General features: G+C 34.0%; 1 protein-coding gene and 1 long non-coding RNA gene across 2 annotated transcripts; both read left to right on the forward strand.

Moving 5' to 3' along the window:
- Nucleotides 1-4,801: 4,801 nt before the first annotated feature.
- LOC115985296 (protein DETOXIFICATION 19-like) lies at nucleotides 4,802-11,529 on the forward strand. Its single transcript, XM_031108251.1, has 7 exons — nucleotides 4,802-5,086; nucleotides 9,172-9,716; nucleotides 10,149-10,235; nucleotides 10,323-10,379; nucleotides 10,716-10,954; nucleotides 11,050-11,168; nucleotides 11,327-11,529. Exons 1-7 carry the CDS (start codon nucleotides 4,802-4,804, stop codon nucleotides 11,456-11,458), a joined length of 1,464 nt encoding a protein of 487 aa, XP_030964111.1. The 3' UTR covers nucleotides 11,459-11,529.
- A 3,413-nt stretch (nucleotides 11,530-14,942) lies between these two features.
- On the forward strand, nucleotides 14,943-17,800 carry LOC115984069. The gene is made up of 4 exons (XR_004090353.1): nucleotides 14,943-15,386; nucleotides 16,258-16,282; nucleotides 17,317-17,370; nucleotides 17,435-17,800. It is a non-coding gene; the product is annotated as an uncharacterized LOC115984069 (long non-coding RNA).
- The last annotated feature ends 1,953 nt before the right edge of the window (nucleotides 17,801-19,753 follow it).

A 19,753-nucleotide genomic window follows, 5' to 3' on the forward strand; every position in this document is an offset into this window, starting at 1 on the left:
TCTGATACCATGTTAGAAATACTGAATGATTGTATTGTATTTCATAAATAAAAGAATATACATCAGAGCCTTTATATAGGAGGCATATGTGTGCGGTACAAGTAAATTATAGTACAAGTACAAGTGTGCTATACAAGAACCTAGTTGGGCCTAAAGCCCATAACATAATATACGTTAACATCCCCAATTCGAGGATAATCTATGAGGCCTCCACTGCTGTAGGCTGAACAACAGCCTTAGCACCAATCGTTTCCTTCAAGGGCTACCCTTTAATTTCATAAATACCAGGGACAAAGACAACGCTCTTCCTAGAGGCAATTTGCAATGTGGAAACTACTTAAAGAGTTCTCAAAGTTTAATAGTAGGCTGTGCAAATAAATGGTAGATGAGCCCAAAGTGGTTTTTGGCCTATTACATGTATTAAGCCTTAGCTCAAGGGTCTATTTAGCAATCTCAAAGATACATTGACACCTTTAAGAAGAAAGATCTGGTAACCCATTTTAGTACCTTAAAGATAAACTAAAACCTGTCAAAAGAAACATGTGTGTGTATTGAGGTGTCTCTCAAAAAGCAAGTGAGAGAGAGGCACAAGTGAATTTCCAAAGAAATTTTTTTATTACAATAAAGGAGTGATCTAACTCAATTAAGCCTACTACAAATAAATTTTGAATTTTGATATAATTAAATTTTGTCTGAATATTACACTTTTTATTTTTATTTAATTCAATTTACAATAATGGGAAACGGTGGATTTGAATACCAAATATCTCCGTTAAAAACACTAAAAAGTATTAGTTGAGTTACAAGGCTCTTAGTGTGAGAACATTATACAGAATAGTTTTATGACTTTTATCTTTTATCATTAAATTAAATTAAATTAAAGAATGTATTTTCAGTCATAAAATAATGGTTTATTTCTAAAATAAATACTCCTATTTTTTGAGTAAAATATTTCTAAAATATTTTATCTTAAAAGAAAACACCAAATCCACATTGCTTTTGTGATGTGGCTTGAAATGGAGTTGGTGAAGGATTTTTTTCTTTTTTTCAAAATAACATCATTTTTTTTTTTTTAATTTCGTTAGTTAGCATAGTTTGCAAACTATGTAGAAAACTAACATCACGAGCTTGTAAGAGTCGAATTCACTGTAGCAACTTGAGTGCAAGAGTCTTGAGTTCGATGGAACTCAAGTTTTAGAAACTCGAGTTCCTTGCTCTTTTTCCTTGGTTCCTTTTCCTTTGTTCTTCATTCTCCAAAGGCCAGACTTTTTCTCCAAACCAAATCAAGAACAAACTCACAAAGACCAAATCAAAAACAACCTCAAGAACCCAGAAACAAACCCATAATCACCCACCCACAGCAGAAACCACACCCACAAACCCACAAATCACAAAAATGGTTTTGGTTTGGGTTGAGAGAGATGAGCTAGAGATCGGACCATCGTCGATGGTGGCTGTAAGTGCTCAACAAATAAAGGCCCAAGCCCACTTAGAACAGTGGTACCTTACCCATTATACCAAGCCCAAACAATAAAATTTCTAAGAGAGTGAGAAAAGTACTTCAAGTGCAACTGTAAACTAAGTTCTGAGATATAGCCGAAGAGATTAGAGTGATAGAAAAGAGAAATTTAAGTAGTGATTGGAAGTAATACTCTCGTCGGGTTGGTCCAAAGATTAGTTTCTTATTTATGAGTGTTACAAGTTCTAGATCAAATTATACACTGTTCACTTTCTTCTTTGTCTATTTCTTTGAGAAAATAATATCCATCCTTCTTTTTTAGATGTTATCTTCTTTTTATACCCTTCCTCCTTACATCCTAACCCTCCGCCTGTATGCCTCAAAGCATTTCTCAAGACACTTGTGCCATCAAACTCTGTTGAAAGTGGTAGAAGGGGCTACTAGCTATGAAGTTATTGTTTAGGTGTCATTTCCATATTAACACAGCTGATATGGTTGGTATAGGGCATTCAATGCGGAGGTGGGAAGTATCTCTTTCAAGAAGCTCCTTCTCACATCCTTTACCACCACTATGGCTCTCTCCCCCCTCCATGGTCCTTCTTAAGATACTAAATGCCCCATGCTTCTACTTTCATCCTCGGGATAATGAAATCCTCGGAGTTTATTGAGCTCTTTGGATTGATTTACGCAAATCATTCCATGATCTATTCCTCTTCAGTCCTCAAACCCCCCATAGTGGCAATGATGGTCGGAGGAAGAGCCAAGGAGCTTGGCCATGGAAGTTCAGAGAGCAGAGGAGTGGGTTCGTTGTTTTTGATTGATCTGGGTTTGTTGGTTCTTTCTTCTTTGTTGATTTGCCTTCTTCTTTGTGATCTCTGCCTTCTTCTTAGTGAATTTGTGGAACTTGAGTCTTAGAGACTCGATTTCCACATTGATTTTCATAGAAAGTGAGCCTTTGATACTTGAGTTGCTACAATGAACTCGAGTCTAAGACACTCAAAATGTTAGTTTCCTAAATAGTTTGGAAACAATGCTAACTAATGAAATTGTTTGAAAATGGGTGTTATTTTGAAGAAAAAAAAAATCCAGTTGGTGAACTACCTTGTTCTTTTCCTCATTAAATAGGTGTCATCGCCATAAAGTGAAGTAGGGAGGGAATTGAGTTTTTCTTTTCCTCATTAGTTTGGTCCAATGTTTAAATTGTAATTTTTTTTTTATTTATTTTTTTTTTACCTTTTTCGTCTTCAAACCACAAAATGTAAATCCAGGTATGCATTTAGAAAGTAATAAAAGTAGGCAAATTTAGAATTAATTAAAATTTCTCCAACAATGATTAGAAAATAAAAGGCATAATAAGTAGTTTAATTATGACGTAAGAGTAGTGTCTGATCATTTTCATATATGTTAAACTCACAGATACTCCCCGATATAGCTTTTTGTTGTTCTAGCCATCCTTAATGGCCAGCACCCCAAAATCCTTTGCAGTATATATCGCATCTGGAATAGCCATAGTTTGGCAGGCATCGCTTAGGATAGCAAGCCTTATAGCATTGAACATCATACACATAATAAGCTTCCCCAAGCTCAACACAAGCAGCAAACATCACAACCATGGCAATGAGGTGCAGGGCTACCACTTTGGTTGAACCCATTTGCACTCTGCTTCTTTACTTTGTTTGTAGCCTTTAATTATAAATTGTGATGTGTGGGGTTTTGTTTTGTGGGAGTCTTTGCATTTTATAGCAATATATTTACGTTGGAAAACAAATGGAAGTTCAGAGGCCCATCCATTTGTGGGTTAGACCATGGAATCATTTAGTTGATTTATGGTGTAGGTGTAAATGAGCGGATTGTCATGGAGTTAGTTATAAAATCACAAAAATAACATGTGTAAAGAGAACATATGCATACAACAAGTTTTGTGACAATTTTGTCATGTAGTAACAAATATGGTTATATATAATTGTGTAAATATAATATGTGATACTCGTCTATAACGACTTTTGTTTTTGCATTTGTGACAGAGGATTCAAAAATCCCTTTGTTTATGCCCCATCAATCAATATCTTTTACCATTACTATACATAATTGCAAAAGCCAATTCCTAAATCTCCTCCATAACATCTCTCAATTTCTTAAACACAAATTATACTTATTCTAAAATCAATATATTTAAAATAATATACTAAGCAATTCTACTTTATACTAACGCAAAATAGATTGGGGGGGTGGGGGAACCGATATAAACACAGCATAAAAACTTCCAAGAGAAAGAAGATTAAAAAAAAAAAAACCTTTATTTCCTAAGCACAAAAATGAAGTGTCATAAACAAAACTAAACTCTTGATTTGTGGCCTTCTGATTTCAAACTATAGGAAATCCTCCAATAGTCCACAAAGAATTGATGCATATGATTGGTGTTAAATCTTTTTTGTGCAAATGCAAACATTTTACATGCGAACTGCAATAGTAATGTAAATTTTTTTTTTTTTTTTTGAGAATACTAAGTATTAACACACACATGAAGAGAGGGGAGAAGGTTTTTTTAAAGAAACTTATAGTGGTGTATATCTAATGTAACTTTTTTTGACAACGATGTTTTCACTTTCCCTCATTTTAGGTGGATGGTATTAATCGAAGTCATTGTACAATTAAGTGGATGGAAATAATTGAAGTTATCACGGAATAGGACCTTTATTCCCATGTCTTTTAATAACGGTTTTCCTCATAGCCACATGCATTTTTCAAATCCATTGATTTTTTTTTCTTCTAAGTTACCATGGAGAAAGAGATTTGAATAATTAAATCCTGAAGATTTTTGTTAGATACTAAAAAAAGTCGATTAAGTTACACCTATCTTTGCAGTTATAAAGTATCTCTAAATGAGTTACCCAACATGCCACATGCCACATCATCTTATTACATATTTAAAAATAAACACAATCACACTCAATCAATTCTAATACCCATATATAAATCTAACCAAATTGAGAATTTATTGAGATGTTATTATGTGTGGTAAGATGTATTGAATTTTAAGTAAAATGCTGATGTGACAATCACTTATTGGATGGTGTAAAGTTTTACACCCCATCCTTGTAGAATTTAATCTCTTTCTAAATTATTTCTCAATAAAAGGAAAGTTTGATCAATCTCTGTAAGCCTTAGTTAGAAATTTTTTCATTGTTTCCTCCCAAATAAAGGATAGGTACAGAGCAACATGTACCATACACACCTAATCTCAATCCGTCAAAATCCTAGTAAGACTGACATGTATTTACTATTTAAGAAGATTAATGGAGAAGAGGTTGTAGAAGAAAAACAAAAATTCTTAAACCAAATATGTCACCAAACACAAGTTCAGATAATGCTACACCATCGTTAGAGGCTAGCGATCACCATCACAGTGAAGAAGAAGAAACAAATAGAGGGTGTTGTAAGAATGTGTTGGATGTGGTAGAGGCCAAGACCCAATTGTTGTTTTCCCTACCAATGCTTCTCACCAATGTTTTCTCCTACTTAATAACCTTAATATCTACCATGTTCGCCGGCCACCTTGGTGAGCTCGAGCTTGCCGGTGCAACTCTTGCAAACTCGTGGGCAGGTGTCACAGGCCTCGCTGTCATGGTAACTCTTTCTATCATGTTCATGTCTTTTATTTATCTAGTTTTCCTACAGCAAAGATTTTATAATTTTTACCTCTTCAATAAAATATTATTTTTTAATTCTTTTTTATTATCAATCTCATCTCTTCCTCTCTCTTTCTTTCCCTCTCTTTCTCTGTGTATTTATCTTTTTCCAAAAAGAAACAACCAAAACCCACCCTCACCAAAACAAACACCACCAGTCACTACCCCCATCAGAAACCCACTGTAAAAACCAAAACCCACTACCACAGCACCACAACCCATAACCTCAACCCAAATCAAAACCCAATCACAAACCCAAAACCCAACAAATCAACCAAAAACACCAGATCAACTAAGACCCAAACAAAACAAAAAATTATCAACAGCAATCCAACCACGATCCATGATCCAAAACCGAATCAAATCTCAGTTGCGATCCACGATCCACCACCACCATAATCCACCGGTGAAAAGTAAAGAGAACCCATATATCACCGACCCACAAAACCATGATCACCATCACTACCAGCTCGAAGAAAAAAAAAAAAAAAAAAAAAAAAAAAAAAAAAAACAAAACCATAACCGTAACCATCACCACCACACCCACAACCAGCCACAAAACCCATCACAACAACACTCACAACCAGCCACAAAACCCATTACCACCCCACCCACAACTAGCACAAAACCCATCACCACCACAAAAGAGAGAAACAAATTGAAAGAAAGAAAGAAAAAAAAAATCAATGAAAGAGAGAGTGATATTTCCAGCCATAGCTTAAAAAAAATTAAAAAAAAAAACTGAAGGTCCACATGACTGGAGCTATGTTTCTTGTTTTTTAAGTCCTGCGATACCAACCTCGAATAATATTTAATAAATTATAGATGGTCTTAAAAGTTTAAACAGTTTAAAAATAGTAAATTTAATCATTTAACTATAATTCTAACAATATACCTCTAATGTAGTGTTAAAAGTATTGAGTTCATGACAGAGTCTAGGGTATGTTTGGTTGAAAGTAAAATATGATGGATAGAAAATAATGAAGAAAAAATAGAAGAGAAAATAGGTTTGTGTGTTGTTTGGTAAGGAGGGAAGGAAAGAAAATTTTTAGGTGGGGCTAGGCATTTTTCACCTAGGCCGACACAAAATTTGCCTCTTCGAAATGGAGAGAAAATAGGGGTGGAAATGTCTGTTGAGAGAGACACAAAAGTAACCCTCCTTTTTTGCTCTTACAATTTCACCTACCCCACCTAATTCCCACTTTCTCAACTCTCATCATCAATCTTCTCAGACTCCTCTTTACAAGCATCTTCACACTTCAACGGTAATAATTAGAACATCTTTTTTCTTTTTTTTCTTTTTTTCTTTTTCCTTCTATCGGTAATAATCTCAACTTAATTTTCTTTGTTTTTGTTTTTTTTTTCTTTTTGTTTTGCTTAGCAATATTAATTTTCTGCCCAGTATTAACTCAAGTTAAAATCTTTGGCTTAGCAATATTAATTTTGCCCATGTTTTTTATGATGTTGCCCACGATTTTAACTAGATCTTTTCTGCCTAGTATATATAAATTGTTGAACTTACATATTCAAAAGTTTGTTGCCCACGTTTTTCTTCCCAGCAAAGTTAACACATAATACAATTTTTATTGCCCATAAAATTTATATTATATATAATAATAAAGAAAAATAATAAAAATTTATGTGTAATGTAAATTTTTATATTATTTAATGAGTACAAATAAATTTCTTTCTTACCTATTATGTAACAAGGATATATTAGTCAATTTATATAAACTAAATTTTCTATCCTCCTACTTTTTTCTTCAATCAAACAAAAGAGTTTTCCACCTTCTCACTTTTCCATCTCTACAACTAAACACACACAAGGAAAAACCAATTTTTTTTATCATCTCACTTTTTTATTCCAACCAAACAGGCTCTTAATCTACCATGAGAATGATTAAGACCAAATGAGGGTGATCATACATACCATTGAAGTGACATAATTCTTACTTTTAAATTTATTTTAATGAACAATGAAAATATTTCATGATCAAAGCACTGTGATACAGTTGCATGAGCAGACAAAACAAGAAAACACAGAAGGAAGCAAAACTATACCTGCAGCCAAAGCTGACCCACTAGGCACTAGCAAATACTAACACAAAAGGGGGCTAGACTAACAGCTAAAATCAAACACAGAGTATGGGATGATGATCCAAAGGGTACAAAGAATTCTGCTTTGACTATTGTTATCCTTAATGTTCTTCTTTTGTGCAAGACAATCTCGAATAGAACTCTTTGCACCAGCTGATCTTGAGTGCATATGAGCCTGTTTGGAAAACCAATTTAAAACCAGTTCTTTTTTTTTTTAAACAAAAAGTGGTGGGTCTCATTCATGTTGAAGTTGTTTTTAAAATTTTGTTCTCATCCTTCTCTCATTGATTCTAGGAAATTCTATCAGCCCATGTGTCACATGTGTAAACAATCCCACACCAAACAAGCTTACAAACAACCTTGCTGGAAATTGTGACCTTCGAGCTTATTCACAGCCCAAACCATTTCAGAGTTCCAATCCCTAATAGACTCGTTGGTAAGACACGTTTTGTGCTCTCGAAGAGAGAGCACTCAAAAAATAATTAAGTGGTCCCTTGCTTCCGGCTTGCTCCAACAGAGACCACAATCCACAGCAAGGTTATCTTTAGTGGGGAGAGCCTGCTTTGAATGGCCGACCAAATAAATAAAGGAGTGCTTGGGGATATTATTTGTAAACCATACAATCTTACACCAGTTATTTTGAGGTTTGCTCAATCAAACAGCCTTCTTGTGAAGGATGAGGTTATTTTCAACAGCTTATTTTGCTTAAAATTTAAGCTAGGAAAATAAATAAAATAAAAAAGTGAAATTTTAGAAAGTGTTAGCTCACTCCAACTTATCCAAGCATGCAATTTGGATGTCAAACAATTTATCTTGAATACATGCATACCAACTTTTCTGACCTGGCTGGTGGCCATACCATTGTCCAATTGGCATGAAAGAAAACAATTTAGCTGACGATATACTGGTACTGGCAGTGTCAGTGTCAGTGTCATACATAAATTCTCATTAAATTTTCCAATTGTAATGTTAGTAAAGGATTTGATCTCCATTTCCCACTTTTTATCTCAACAAATGGAGGATTTTCTCCAACCCCATGATCCGTCAAGTGTTGTAACCTCCCAAATAGAACCTAATGTTGCAAATAGCCTCCAAATGGACCACATAATGGCAGCCATGTTCTTGCAAAGACCCAACCAACACTCTTTTTGAGGAGGATTGATTTCAGACCAAGCAATCCTGGCAGCATAGGGTTTGTCAGTAGCTCCATTCCACAAGAATGAATTGATTACCTCTGCTCCATAAAGTTTTTCAGAGAATGAAATGCTTGCCCAATTTGAGTACTGAATAGTACTGATGCCATCAACTAAAGGGCACTCTCAAGTCTTTAACTTCAGCTGACACCTCTGAGAAAGAGACCTCAAACTTACCCACATTAGTTGCCAAACCAAACAGTGCCTTGAACTCTACTAAAAACTGATTATTAGCCTCAATAGAATCTTTGTTAGCAGCATAAAAAAACAACTGGTCATCAACAAAACATAGGTGAAAACAGATTCACTTTTGTTACTTTTAGGATGGTACATGAAACCATTCCATCCTGCTCTTTTTTGCAATATGAAACTTGTGAAAACCGTTATAATCAGTACAAAGAGGTAGGGGGACAAAGGATCCTTTTGCCTCAACCTCTTTTTCACTTCAAAATATCCAAATAAACCACCATTTAAAGCTAGAGTATTTAGGAGTAGATATACTTGTTAGGATTCCTTCTGGAATGCCCAAGAAGATTTTGATAGAAATTCACTGCCATACTTGTTATTCTGGTTCATGGTTAAGACATTTTGCTACTCCAATAGTTTCAACCGAAATTGACGTTGTCCACCCAAAACGAAACCGAACCGAACTGTGGTTTCAATTGAAGGCTAACTATTCAATGATACTCCATAGTTGACTCTTACATTATAATTATTTGTTTTTTCATTCTAGACTGGGTTAAGCGGATCACTTGAGACACTTTGCGGGCAAGGATTTGGAGCAAAAGTATATAGACTGTTGGGGATTTATCTACAAGCTTCTTGTATCGTATCCTTCCTCTTCTCTATCATCATAGCCATTATCTGGTTCTATACAGAACCTATACTAATCTTACTCCATCAAGATATTGAGATTGCAAAGACGGCTGCTCACTATATAAGGTTTCTCATTCTTGGATTATTTGCATATGGCTTCCTGCAAAACATCTTGAGGTTTTTTCAGACACAATCTATTTTGTGGCCCCTGGTCATATTCACAGGTCTACCACTGGTTATTCATACTGGCATTGCATATGCTTTAGTACACAGGACATCTCTCAGTTTTGTGGGAGCTCTATTGGCAGCTTCAGTTTCATTATGGCTATCAGTCCTTATGTTGGCCATGTATGTGACTTGTAGAAAGAAATTTGAGCATACATGGGGGGGATTTTCATTGGAATCATTCCAATACATTCTTCCAAGCTTGAAACTAGCCCTTCTCTCTGCAGCAATGGTATGGTAAGTGTGCTTTTAATTCTATTGTGTCCGCTATTCTTAATGATTATGCTTTTTTTTAATAATTAAAAAAAAAAAAAAAAAAAAAAAAAAAAAAAAAAAAAACATAGCTTATTTTGATATGAGAATATATTTTAGAATGAAAAAATATGAGGCAGTCTTGTTAAGATAGAAAATATGAACTAAACACTCACCAATGATTGATGAAGTGTTTTGAATTTCAGAAATTTTTCTTTATATTAGTGATAGACCATGGCCAAATGAAATTCCAAACTGATCTCAAATTAAACAGGCTAAAAGAAACCAGTCCATACTGAAATTAGCATTATGACCAAAATTACCCCAGTACATAAGTTGAGCCCTAAGACATGGTATCATAAGCACAGTCATGACCTTATAACTTTCACAAGTCCTCTAATTAGAAAATTTTGTCAGTTTGGAGTACTGGGCTTTCGAGATTCTGGTTCTCTTAGCGGGATTGTTACAAAACTCAAAAACAACCACTTCATTGATTGCTATGTGGTAAGCTTCACGGTCATTTTCCCTAGCTGTATCAGTTGTAGACTTGATATTTTGCTTTAATAATTCTCTATTGGATTAAAACTTCAGCATGAATACAGAAGCTATCGCTTACATGCTCTCATATGGTCTCAGTGCTGCTGCAAGGTTAGTTTGTATAATACCTTCACTTTAAGTTGTCTTATCTTTTTAAGCTCTGCATTTCCTTTTCTGTTGACAAAACTTAAAAAGGAAAATTCCTCCAACCCACCATTTATGCCATGATTGAAATAACCATCAACATGTACTTTTAATCACATGAATTTTTTAATAGTCATGTGACTTGTTAAGAAGACTTAACAAGGCCTGTGATTAAGTACATGTGGATGGTCTCTAAAAGCCACATAATTTGTTGGAAGAGATTCTTCAAACTAGTTTGGAGCAAAACTTTGTCTTTTCTCCCATATGTTCCAAATATTGAAAAAATTTAACTTATTATGACAGCACAAGAGTGTCAAATGAGTTGGGAGCAGGCCATCCCAACCGGGCAAAGAATGCCATAGGTGTGAGTCTAAAGCTCTCTCTCCTTGTTGGGGTCACACTTGTTTTGGCTATTGCATTTGGTCACAATATATGGGCTAGTCTCTTCAGTGATAGCTCTGAAATCATTAAGGAATTTGCTTCAATGACTCCTCTGCTTGCAATTTCAATATTCATTGATTCAGTGCAAGCTGTCATTTCAGGTCTGAATCATACAATTTTCTACAATACGCTCTATCTACCTCATCATTACAAATTTACATTTTCAGTTTCAACGCTAATGGTTTTGACACTGCAGGGGTGGCCAGAGGATATGGTTGGCAGCACTTGGCTGTTTATGTTAACTTGGCGACCTTCTATATCATTGGTTTACCAATTGCATGCGTCCTTGGATTTAAGACGAAACTGCAAGCTAAGGTGAGCCTATAACATGATACTATGAACAAAGTATCTACACATCAGTTAAACATGTCTTGCTAGACGTACAAAATTTGATTTTTCTTCTTCACAAATTTGAGAAACAATCAACTACAAATTTTTTGTAATGTTTCCTTTGTGTGCATTATGTTATACAGGGTTTGTGGATTGGCTTGATCTGTGGCCTCTCCAGCCAAGCTGTTGCCCTCTTTTTAATTACACTGCGAGCAAAATGGGCTAAACTAAGCCTCCCCGAGAAAGATAATAGAGAAAACCCAATTTTGGTTTAATTGAATGACAAGCTGCGGAAAAGAGATGAACAACATGGCCTACTTGGGTGAACTAGGCTGGGTTTGGATAGCACTGAAAAGGAAAACCCAGCACCGCTTGCTTTTTTTCTATGGGTCCCGTGCACTATTCACGAGACTCACAAGAACGGATTTCAGTAAATTTTACTTCAAAACTGGGTTTTACAGCACTATTCATACATTTAAAAATTATTTTGCTACAATGTTTTCAGTTTTCAGTAATAAGCGATATCTAAACAGACCCCTAACAAATGACCAATGACATGTTATGTTGCACATGCATTTTGTAGTGACAAGTTTTAGCATGTGGTCTGTCAAATATTTCACCATATTTGACAAAGATCCCGTAGCATGTGGTTCTCTCATTTGGGACATGTTTTTTTCAACAAAAGGAGAGAGAGAGAGAGAGAGAGAGAGAGAGAGAGAGAGAGAGAGAGAGAGAGAGAGAGAGAGAGAGAGAGAGAGAGAGAGAGAGAGAGAGAGAGAGAGATACTTAAACTGGAATACCAGAGTCAGATGGAAACATGTTTTATATTAGGATTTAGGAGTACTTTTTAGTTTTTATTACTTGTGGCTTCCCTTTCTTTTTTCAGGATGCTTTGATATTTTTTCAATATACAATACTATTTTGGTTCCTACATTTTCGGATCACAATCAATTTGATTCCTATATTTTTGACATACAGTTATTTATTTTAGTCCATACTCCAAACTTATTAATGAAAAATGCTTGCATGGAAAACAATGTGCTTATGTGGCTTATAAAAAAAATATTAAAAGTGCCACCTCAGCATTTTAATAAATTAAATAAAGCCTCTTTCAAATAAAAAAAATCTGAACTTATGATTTTAAAACGAAAGAAAAAATTATTAAAAAAAAAAACTCAAAAATTCCTTATTATTTCTTTCATTTTCTTACAATCCAAACACAAAAAAATTGGCTCGCCAAATGCTACCTTGATTTGTTCACTTGTGATGGTAGTTGACAGGGGCGGAGCCACATAGTGGCTTGGGGGGGCCCCGGCCCCTGCAATTTTTTTTTTTTTTTTTTTTTTTTTTTCCATTAGAGTAGGTAGAAAAAAAAATTGGGCCCCCCCAATATTGGACAACCGGCCCCCCATGGCCCACTCTCAACTATTCTCCCAAGCCCAACTTTAGTTTTAGGCCTTATCACCTTATGTACTCCAAATAAAACAAGCTGGCCTGCTCAAGTCCAAACACAAAAAACAAAACTTCACTTTCTCTTCATCTCAAAAAATCCACCCACTGACCTACGGAATCCCTTTCTTTACTTCTTATTCTTTTGTTTTGTCTTTTTTGATACACTTTCATTTCCACTGGTACTGTTGCCTACCTACCAGCCCCCAAAACTCCAGTCCTCTGTGCTCACAGTTCGAAAAAAAAAAAAAAAAAAAATCTGACCAATTTTTTCTTTCTTCATCAGCTTTAGTTTTGGAACTTGGTGACTGGTGAGTTTTCTTCTCTTTCTTAAGCATTAGACATTCATCTCTTTTTAGTGTCTTTTTTTTTTTTTTCTCAACTATCTACACCTAAATATTTACATGCTCTTTATATTTTCATAGATTTTAAGAGAAATATATGATTGAAGGCATGGGGAGATTGTTTGTGATGAGTCTTGAAGGGAAGATCTAAAGTTGGAAGCAGTCAGGCAAAGGCAGTAGGCATTGCCACACAGGTTTGCACTTTGTGAAGACAAAGTTTCTAAGGTAAAATTGTTTTGATTTATTACCTATTTTTGATTAGTTAGATATCATATGGCTGTGGGTGTGGCTGTGGGTGTTGTTAAATTGTTTGGTTTATGTTGTATACCAATACTTGTGTGTTTAATTTTTGTTTTTGTTTGAGGGCTTATTATTAATTAAAGTTGTATTAAAAATGGATTGTATGTTTAAATTATAGTGGAAATTTTGTTTTTTCTTGAGTATGAATAACATCCATATAACTAAGTAAAAGTTTCTAATTAAAATTTTATTTTTTAAACTTCTTTTCAAGTTAATTTTTGAGTCATATTCTTAAAGCTAAAAGAATTATGAGCAAACGAAAAACAATTGATGCATTTTTTAAGAAAAAAGATGTTAGCAATTCAAAAATTAGGATACCTGTGGCTGTAGAAACAAATGTTGATACTTCAGTGCCTGATGAACACCCTGACCCCTCCAAATGTTCAAGAATTCAATCTGAAGAGATAGATTGTGATCCAGGATCACATAAACAAATATGTGAATTCTCTATCAACAAACAAGATGAAATCCAACGAGCTTATCTCAAAGAAGGTCCATATCAACCTAAAAATATAGACTATCCATACAACGATGATACTCATCATCGTCAATTTCAACCTTCATGGTTCGAATCGGCCCCCCCATGTAAAAATTCCTGGCTACGCCCCTGGTAGTTGAGTTTAGATGCGAGAATGACGTGTCATGTGTGATGGATTTATTGAGGTAGAAGGCTGAGTTGAGTGGTTCTTGTGAGACTAGATTAAAGTTTCTAGGTTGAGCCACCACGTACAACGGTGCAGGAAGGGGTTAGATCTGCTCTCTCTCACAGTTTTCACTACTTAGACGACCCCACTGGAACTCAGATATGCTCGCCGGAGAGCTTGAAAAAGCAAGTTCTCTTTGAGATACCACAAGATGAAGCAAAGATTGGTTGGTGTGTTTGAATTAAGAGACAACCACCGGAGTTAAGAGGCTTTACCAAATTTTTATTGTGTATGAGTATATCTCGCACAGCACAACACACTTTTTGCCGCCTACAAGCCAAGTTAATTTCTTCGGGCAAATCTGTTTACTTATTTTTGCTTATCGTTGCTGTTAGGTTTTTTAAATCTAGTTCGTTTTTGTTGGATCATTTGATTCTTAATGCCCTTTGTGATTTAGATTTTACGGTTGCTTTGTGCAATTGTGGTTACGTTTCACTACATTTTTGGTTCATCTTTTTTTGTTGCGATTTGGTTTGTTGTGCTTTAAGTTGAATATTCAGCATTTTATTTTAAACAATTTCTCTTTCTTTGTGTGTTTGGATTGCAAGAAAATGAAAGAAACAATAGCAAATTTTGATTTTTTTTTTTTTAATTCATTTTCTTCAGGTTAAAATTATATCTTCAAATTTTAGTTTTTTTTTTTTTTTTTTTTTTTGAGCTGGCTTTTTTATTTATTAAAATAATGAGGTTTGATTAATTTTTATATTATTTTGTAAGCCACGGAAGCACACCATTTACCATGTACGCATTTTCTGTTAGGACCAAAGTAACTGCAAGTTGAAAATAACAATAGAGACCAAATTTATCTATATATATATATATATATATATATAAAACTGAAGCCTTTAAACTCTCCACAATTTTCCACATCAGTATTTTTTTTAATTTTTAAATCTAATTTATTTTTTTAATTAAATATATATACTCCCCTTCTTCAAACCAAATACTCTTCCCCGATATAATTCTGAAACCCAAACCCAAACCACCATCGGTCCTCCTCTCCCACGACTCAACGACTCCGCCTTCTCTAGCACAACCGCTCCACCTTAGTCGAAGCCACCAACTTTGAAAATCTCTCTACCCTTCTCCTTCCCCCAAAACCCAAATCTCTATCCTTTTCCTTCCCTCAAAACCCAACTCTGAATTTTTTTCCAAAAACTATAAAAACTAAAACTAAAACCTGTAACATGCAACCACTCCTATTTATTCTTAGAAACCATCTCCTTCTCCCCAAATCCTCACCCAAAACTCCTATAGCATGCGACCCCTCCTCTCTCTTCTTAGAAACCATCTGGTCTAAACTTGCTCAAGTAGCAAATATAATACCAGTCCGATTTGTGTGAGCCCTGAAGCAAGATTTGGAAGAGGAGATCAGGTTTATTTGGGCGACTCAGACTGAGACTCAGGTAAGAATCTCTTTTTAATTGTTTATACCCGTGTCTATGCATCTCCTAGATATGAGTTATATATCAGTTTATTAATTTTCAATGTGTAACTAATGTAAATGTCAAAACGTATCCTTATGATTACATATACAAACATAGATGATTTTGAAGGAATTGGAAAGTTTTTTTTTTTGTTTTTTGGATTTTGGATCCGTAACTATTGTGTTGTTTGTTTCCACTATACTCTTGATTACAGTCATTTATTGTTGAAATTTTAATTTGACTATGTTTTGGAGGTGTTATGGTATCTATTATTGTTGAAATTCTAGGTAGTTCTTTGATCACATTATATGTAGGGAATGGTTGGAACAATAGTGCATGATGTGTGTTTGATAAAATGTCTCAAAAAGATTGTATTGTGCCATTAATGAGGAAAATTGACGTTTTATAGAAGTGCTAAGAGTAATCCAGTAAAAGCAACACTTTTCGTATGTTGTGTGTCACCATTGGATAGACACTTTTTTATATTACAATGCTGAATTTTTTTGTTAAAATAAAAAATAAAAAATCTGCGTGAGAGAGAGACAAAGATAAGAGACAGGATACAGATTACAGAGGATGTATGGTTGTTTTAAGGGGAATCTTATAGTGGGTTGTATTTGAAATTGTGATTTGCAAATGGGTTTTTTTGATTTTGAGTGGCCCATTTTCTATTTGGTCCTGAGAACATGTTGGATAACCAACATCAAAAGAGAAATAATTAGAATAGTTGATATCTTTAATTCTTTTTTGTTCATGGTTATAAAATTTATTGCTGTATTTCAAATTTTTTTTTTTTTTTTTAGGAAAAAAAGAAAACTTAATGCTTTTTTTTTTTTTTTTGGTTTTGTAGGGTTGCTAGGAACACAACCCAGCAGGTGAGAGAATCAGTGGTTGTATTTACTTTAACTGTGAAACTTATATAATTATCTGTGTTACAATGTTGGTGTTTGTATTGATCCCCCTCTTTTTGTTGTGTTTTATTTGTGTGTGTGATTTAGATTGGTAGTAGATTGAGTTTGAGAAGAAACTATGGGGTCAAAGATAATAAATTTGGGGTGGATGCCTAGGCCCTTATGCTCAAGGGTGTGAAAGAAGCTTACTTATGTTATCAAGGTGGTGACAGCCTTCTAATCAGTTCCCATTAAGCTTACTTATCAAGCTTGACGTTCCCATCTAAAAAAAAAAAAACCAATTAGGCCAAAAAAATTACTTTTATCCTCACCTTCACACAAGTTAACTTTTAAAAACCCACACGGTTGAAGAGAAAGAACAGAGTCCTGCCTTCACTAGCCTGCCACCACCGGTCAGCCGGCAAAACCACTACTGGTAAAACTAATCTCTTGCGTTTTCCCCTTTCAGTTGTAATACCTGGGATTTTCTTTCTTAATCTTCTTCTCCTTCTAAGTGAGAGTTTGTTTGTGTAATTTGGGTGGCTCAATTTCTTTTTCCTTCCTCTTGATGTTCACACTGTCACGCTACTGTATTGTGCTTTTTCTTGTCCCTTTATTGAGTGTTAAATGTGATTTAGGTTTGCGTATTGTGGGTGTATTGATTTTGATATAGGAATTTTGTGTTTTAAGTTGAGGTTGTTTTCCTTCTCATTTGTGGTTCAGATTTTTTGCTTCACTCCCCATAGAAATTTGACTACTCAATTGAAGATTTTCATCAATTTTGTTTCATGGTTGACTTTTTGTTTTTCTTTTTCCCTCTATTAGAGGAAGGTTTTCGCTTTGAATGATGTTGGATTAATCTAGATGAACTATGGACTTTGAATTTCCTCTTTAATCTGTATGATTTCTTCTTTATATGTTTTTTACTTACTGCTAATTATTAATTCATATAAGAAGATGTAGTTTATGCCTTACGGTTACGGATATCAATATAATTCTTTTGCATGGTTTTATTACAGTTTTGGGATGGCTCTTCGCATGAGGAACTGTTACATTAATGGAACTGAATGAAGGTATTTTTGTTGGACCAAATGGAGTTTAACCAATCTATTTTTATTTATTTATTTATTTTTGTAGGTAAAGATAAATTCTGCTGATGGGTTTCATTGGTAATAAAAAGAGATATTTGGATGACCAGCTTGAAGTTTGAAGATTTCAAGAATTGCAAGATGACAACATGTACATTTTGTGGGCAAAGGTTGCTGGCCAAATCTGGTGTGGCATTGGGTTACATTCATGAGGTAACCTTCTTTGAGATAAGACTATTTGGTGGAGTGATGAATTTTGGTTATCCTTCTCTGCATAATGGAAGACAGTGTCACTGCTCATTCACTAAGTAATATTCCCCTAATAAGAAACTATTTTTTAAATTACAACTGGAGAGATGTAAACCAATTTTGAACATATAAATCTATTCCTGTTCAAGAATAATAGAATCATAAAGTATAGTGATGATCTTTTTTTCTTTTTCTTTTTTTTTTTAAATAGTAATTCATTTAAGCTAAAACATTATTTGCTGGGACTACAGCTTCACGCTACTGAAATTGTCAATTTGAAATTAGCAGATTTATTACACCATAAGAAGCTATACTTGGTTCTTGATATAGATCATATGCTATAGAAGAAGAATATTTAAAATAAAAAACAGATTTGCAAGGTATTTCTGTTACCTTTATATTTTATTGTACTTTGGTAGTGTGCTTAGCATTTTGTATATCTTTGTTTTCAGGTATCATGGTGACATTCCATCTTTGTTTGTATGATCATCTCTAATAAGCTTGGCTATGTACCATTGTAACTTGTCATGTTGTAGAACTTTTAGAGGTCAACATGAATGATTACCGTTAGGTTCTAAATCTGTTGATGAGAGTTTTATTTTAGTGCTTTCAATTTGTCAATAGAATGTTCAGATTTCTAACCAAAGGTAGGTAAAACTTTCAAAGAAAAAAAAAAAAAAAAAAAAAAAAAAAAAAAAAAAAAAAATTAAAATTTAATGAACTTCCTCTTCTTTTAACGAAGCTAAGGCCCTTTATTCACACATTTTTAAAAGAAGAAAGTGAAATGTTTGAGACGTACATTTATACAATGAGTGATCGCCTATTGGCACTATGCATTGTAAATGGCTAAGCTACTTGATCCTCTAGGAGAGTACTTAAGTGCTAAAGTGATTTCATGTAAGCATGGCACCCAATAAAATCAAAAGGGTCTTGATATCTTGCTTGGCCAAGAAAATGCTGTATTGATTCTTGATGATACATATGTAGGTACATCTGTGTTCAACTGAATATCTCTGTTTAACCAATTTATTTTCACTTTAATATGATAATATTTGTTACACATAATACTTTTGATCTTACTGTTGTACCCACTAAAAGAAGAGGAAATTCTTTCAACATTAACAGTCCTCTTATTTGTAGGGAAGAGAGTCAGATTACGGTAATGGGCAATTTCATCATTATTTAAAGTATGTTGTAGTTTCATTCTCAAAGGATCTTGCTACATCATATTGAACTGGACCTGTTTGTGTTTTGAAATTAACTTGAACTCTTATAAAAAAGACATGGTTTTGTATCTACTCTATGTGAAACACCATAAAGAAGTAAACTTTAACTTTTGAGCTTTAAATTATAAACTTTTTTTAGTCACTTTGGTTTCTCTTTAGCCAAACTGAGAAGGGTGAAGGAAAATTAAAAAAACAAAAAACAAAAACTTGCTTATGGATTTTATGAGATGCATATGTGTTGATTGTGACTTTTATATTGTAGAATGATGAATAGAACTGAGAAGTAAATATGACATTTTTTAGGAGCCATTTGAAATAGTGAAGAAGCCTACAGGTTGCTTCTAATGTTGCTGCACTTGGATTATTCAAAAGTTATGTAGACGTGTTTATGCATTAATACGTGGTGTATCTTTTTGGCAAATTTTACATATTTGAGGTTCTTTGGTAAACAATATTTTTATTTTATTTTTTTGTTATGTGTATATGTGTAATTGTTTTTTATCTTAATTTTTACCTATCAAAAACACATCATTTATCCTAATACTTGAATATCTAGATGAAGGATTTGCACTTAATCCATTGAGACCAAATTTGATCATGCAAGTGATTTTGCTACCAATAAAAAACTAGACTGTAACATGAAATTAGTTCTTTTACCTAATTTTGTAGTCTAACTTGCAAAATGATTCTAATTTTAGAGTTGATCTCATTTTCAGTAGCTTTCCCGTGCTTCGCACGGGTTAGCGACTAGTTGTTATAAAACGTAAGGACTAAATTGACTATGACCCCAAAATGTAGTTCACAAAATGGTATTTTTCGCTTATTTTTCATTTTGGTTCTTGGGTTTTCGTTTTTTTTAATACTAAAAACAAATTTTAATTTTGATAGTTATT

Source organism: Quercus lobata, chromosome 4, assembly GCF_001633185.2.
Source record: "Quercus lobata isolate SW786 chromosome 4, ValleyOak3.0 Primary Assembly, whole genome shotgun sequence".
NCBI classification, from domain to species: domain Eukaryota; kingdom Viridiplantae; phylum Streptophyta; class Magnoliopsida; order Fagales; family Fagaceae; genus Quercus; species Quercus lobata.

Coding starts and splice junctions, on each gene's coding strand:
- LOC115985296 (XM_031108251.1), top strand. CDS start 4,802: ATGTCACCAAACACAAGTTCAGATAATGCTACACCATCGTTAGAGGCT. Junction 10,236..10,322: donor ACTTCATTGATTGCTATGTG/GTAAGCTTCACG, acceptor TTAAAACTTCAG/CATGAATACAGAAGCTATCG. Junction 10,955..11,049: donor AGTGCAAGCTGTCATTTCAG/GTCTGAATCATA, acceptor TTGACACTGCAG/GGGTGGCCAGAGGATATGGT.